Below are 3157 nucleotides of genomic sequence, written 5' to 3'. Positions count from 1 at the left end.
GTCGCTAGCCTCCCCGTGGCGCATTCTGGGTACGTTTTCGTAGCTAATAGTGACATTAATTCGATTTGGTCATTCTTATGCTCATCCACTTTCATCGCTGTTTTATGTGCTTCCTTTTGCGATTACGAAAAAAATGCATAGAACTTTTTTTATAGAGAATTATATGCTCTACATTTTTTGTTTGATACATTTTTTTGTCACATTCGTACTTTTCAAGATAAATACAAAAAAATCAGAAAAAATCTGTTTTTCAGCGAGTTTTTCAAGATAGCGGCTTCAATGTGTCCGACCGCCAAATTTTATTATCATATTCGTAATCAGGAGGCAAAAATACATCGGAAACACATAGTTACGATTTTTTTTCGAGGGAAGTAGTCTTTCCGAAGGTTTACCAAATACTAAAATATAGCAGATACATTAAACTGTTATTTTCAGATTTTCCTCATTATTTCGAATACTTTCAAAATAACTTTATTCGACATTTTGTAATAACTTTCTTTATGTATAAAAGTAACACACAATAAAGTATATTTTTAAATTGTTGTAATTGAAGCCTCTTCGTTTTTCGCTCAATATATTTTTATACTGACAATGAGAAAAGCTGCGTTCTACGTCGGAAGAAGTAATAGGCGCTTACTTGAAAAATTTTAAGTGTTTGAAAGAAATTGGTTTTTGCAAGACTTTGGAGAAGATGCTTTTATTGTCTTGTTGTTAATTGTCCCACCGCGCACCGCTGCGTTCCCCCCTATCGATACTTCAAGCAACGGCTTCGGGCATGACGAGTTGTAGTGGAGATAGGAACGTGCTACGATCAATTCGAATTGGTACGTCCGTCGGCGGAAAATCCGGGCTCTAACAATTACAATGAAATTTTAAGGCGTAACATTTGAACCTTAAGGAAATTGACCTTTCGTAGTTGATTATTTTTCTCAATCATGAAGTCTTAAAATTTAAGTTTTACATCTTAAATTGCTTTATTATAGATACTTTACAGAAATAAAACGGAGATAACCTAACTTTTATAATGGCCGGGTATATTTTTATAAGATTGATCACTTCCGTTTATGTTAAAAGCAAGTACAATAATTTTTCCATTAAAAATATTTTTTCTTTAAATAATATTTTTAAAAATTATAATTGTTTAAAATTTGGAAAGAGACTATTTTTGTCGATTTTTACCATTGCGAATTTTAATAGAACAAATTTTTGCTGTATAATGTAATGTAATAAAATTGTATCTCTCTCTAAATAATATTAAGTTATACAAAAATTCCTTATTTGTAAATTTTAGAAAACTTATACTTGTAGATAAAATAATGTAAAACATGTATATTGTATATATAATTATAAAACTCATACTACGTAAGCAAGAAATAAGAATTCTTTACAATTGTATGTTACAGATCTGAGATGAATGCCCAGTGAAACCAAGCTATACCGAAACATACTGAACGGGAACGATATTGATATGAATATATCATATATGGAGATACATTTATAAATATTAATGTATTCGTAATCATAGTTAATTTATGTGGAAAAATAATAAGAAAAGTAATGGATAGGAAAGCAACAGTGAATTAAATTAAATAATTTAATTACTGGCGCAACTTGTATGAGACTATTTCTATCTTGTGAATTGATCGTGACAAGAAACTTTCAATAACGACTTGGCATCAAGAATATCATATAATCGATCGGCTCAACTGCACTAACTTTTTATTGCATTTTTAAAAATTATATGTCGTACTTGAAAACGAAAAAAATAGAGGAAGAAAGGGGAAAAGAAAAGTTGATTTAAAAATATTACCTTCTAGTTCTGATTTTTTAATGATCATAAGCTATTTTAACTGTTTGCTAATATTGAATTATCATTTCAAGAAACATTTGTTCAGTATAACAGTGATGAATTTTATTCAAAAATTTAATCTACCTGGTTGTACTAATCATTGTTTGCACAATCTTGTTGATTAAATTTTCGATCTAACGAGAATCAATATTAAAATGCTAATTACTAATAAATGAGATTGTACAGATTGATCAATTTTTATGAATATTCGTGAATCTAATAAAATATCGAATCTGAAATTTTAATCATCTTGGTGACTAAAAGTCTTTTAACATGGCGCTAATATAAAGTCAGAGTGTCTGGCGGTCCTTGAATCCTTGAAATCCTGGAATTATACTTGAATTTAACATACTCTCAAAAACTCCTGGAAAACCCCTGGAATTTCAGGACTAACCTTGAATTTTTTATTCTGTGAATTTAAAAAAAATTAGATCGCGAACAAAAAAGAAATAAGAATATTTTTTGCTCGCGCTGATCGTATGTATCGTTTGTGCTCGAGAATTGGCGCTATTTGCCTCTGTATAATGACCAACATAATGGAAAGATTCGTTAAGCCGGAAGTTTTAAAAAATATAGAATCTTTTAAAATTGATCTCGAAAGTACTAATAATTTATTAACTACAAATAGTATTGACATTGGATATACAACAAGAGACGCACTTAGACATACCAAAAATATTTCGCAGCTTAAAATTTTACAATTTAAAAATACTTGCCGCACATGCCTTAAGATTTTTATCTGTAAAATTTTGAATCGATCGCCGCTCAATTATAAATTAGTAAAAGCAATCTCTTGTGTTGATCCGTCAATAGCTGCTAATGAAGGTATTGCAAAAGCACGCCTGAATACCACACACATTGCAGATATTTGTGGAAAATAAAATTATTACAGGAACACAAGCTGATCAGATTGCACGCGAATTCAAACAAATAATAACAACGAAAATTGCTAAGGAATGGTTTGCAACTTTTGACAGAAGTCAGACGCGTTTGGATCATTTTTGGATGAATCGGATTCAAACGTTTGATCTGAAAAATTATATAAATTTAACCGATTTTATTCGTAAGGTACTGATCCTTTTGCATGGTAATGCTGCTCTCGAACGAGGCCTTTCAGTTAATCGCGAATGTTTAACTAATAATCAGAAAGAAAAATCGTTAATAGCTCAGCGATCTATTTATGATGCGATGATTACAAATGGAAAAGATGTAAACAGCTTTGAGATTACAAAATCTATTATACATTACGCTCGCAATGCGCATGCTTGGTACATACAAAGAAGCGTTGGCAAAAGAAAAAGAAGACTA

The 3157-nt window shown here is 30.5% G+C and overlaps 1 protein-coding gene across 1 annotated transcript; it reads left to right on the top strand.

Moving 5' to 3' along the window:
* Nucleotides 1–2373: 2373 nt before the first annotated feature.
* Nucleotides 2374–2759, top strand: LOC108779229 (uncharacterized). The gene has a single exon (XM_018546599.1). It carries the CDS (start codon nucleotides 2374–2376, stop codon nucleotides 2728–2730), a length of 357 nt encoding a protein of 118 aa, XP_018402101.1. The 3' UTR covers nucleotides 2731–2759.
* The last annotated feature ends 398 nt before the right edge of the window (nucleotides 2760–3157 follow it).

The sequence above is a fragment of the Cyphomyrmex costatus genome, unplaced genomic scaffold (genome assembly GCF_001594065.2).
Source record: "Cyphomyrmex costatus isolate MS0001 unplaced genomic scaffold, Ccosl1.0 scaffold566, whole genome shotgun sequence".
NCBI lineage: Eukaryota > Metazoa > Arthropoda > Insecta > Hymenoptera > Formicidae > Cyphomyrmex > Cyphomyrmex costatus.
This window is presented reverse-complemented; position numbering and strand designations above follow the sequence as displayed.

Coding starts and splice junctions, on each gene's coding strand:
- LOC108779229 (XM_018546599.1), top strand. CDS start 2,374: ATGACCAACATAATGGAAAGATTCGTTAAGCCGGAAGTTTTAAAAAAT.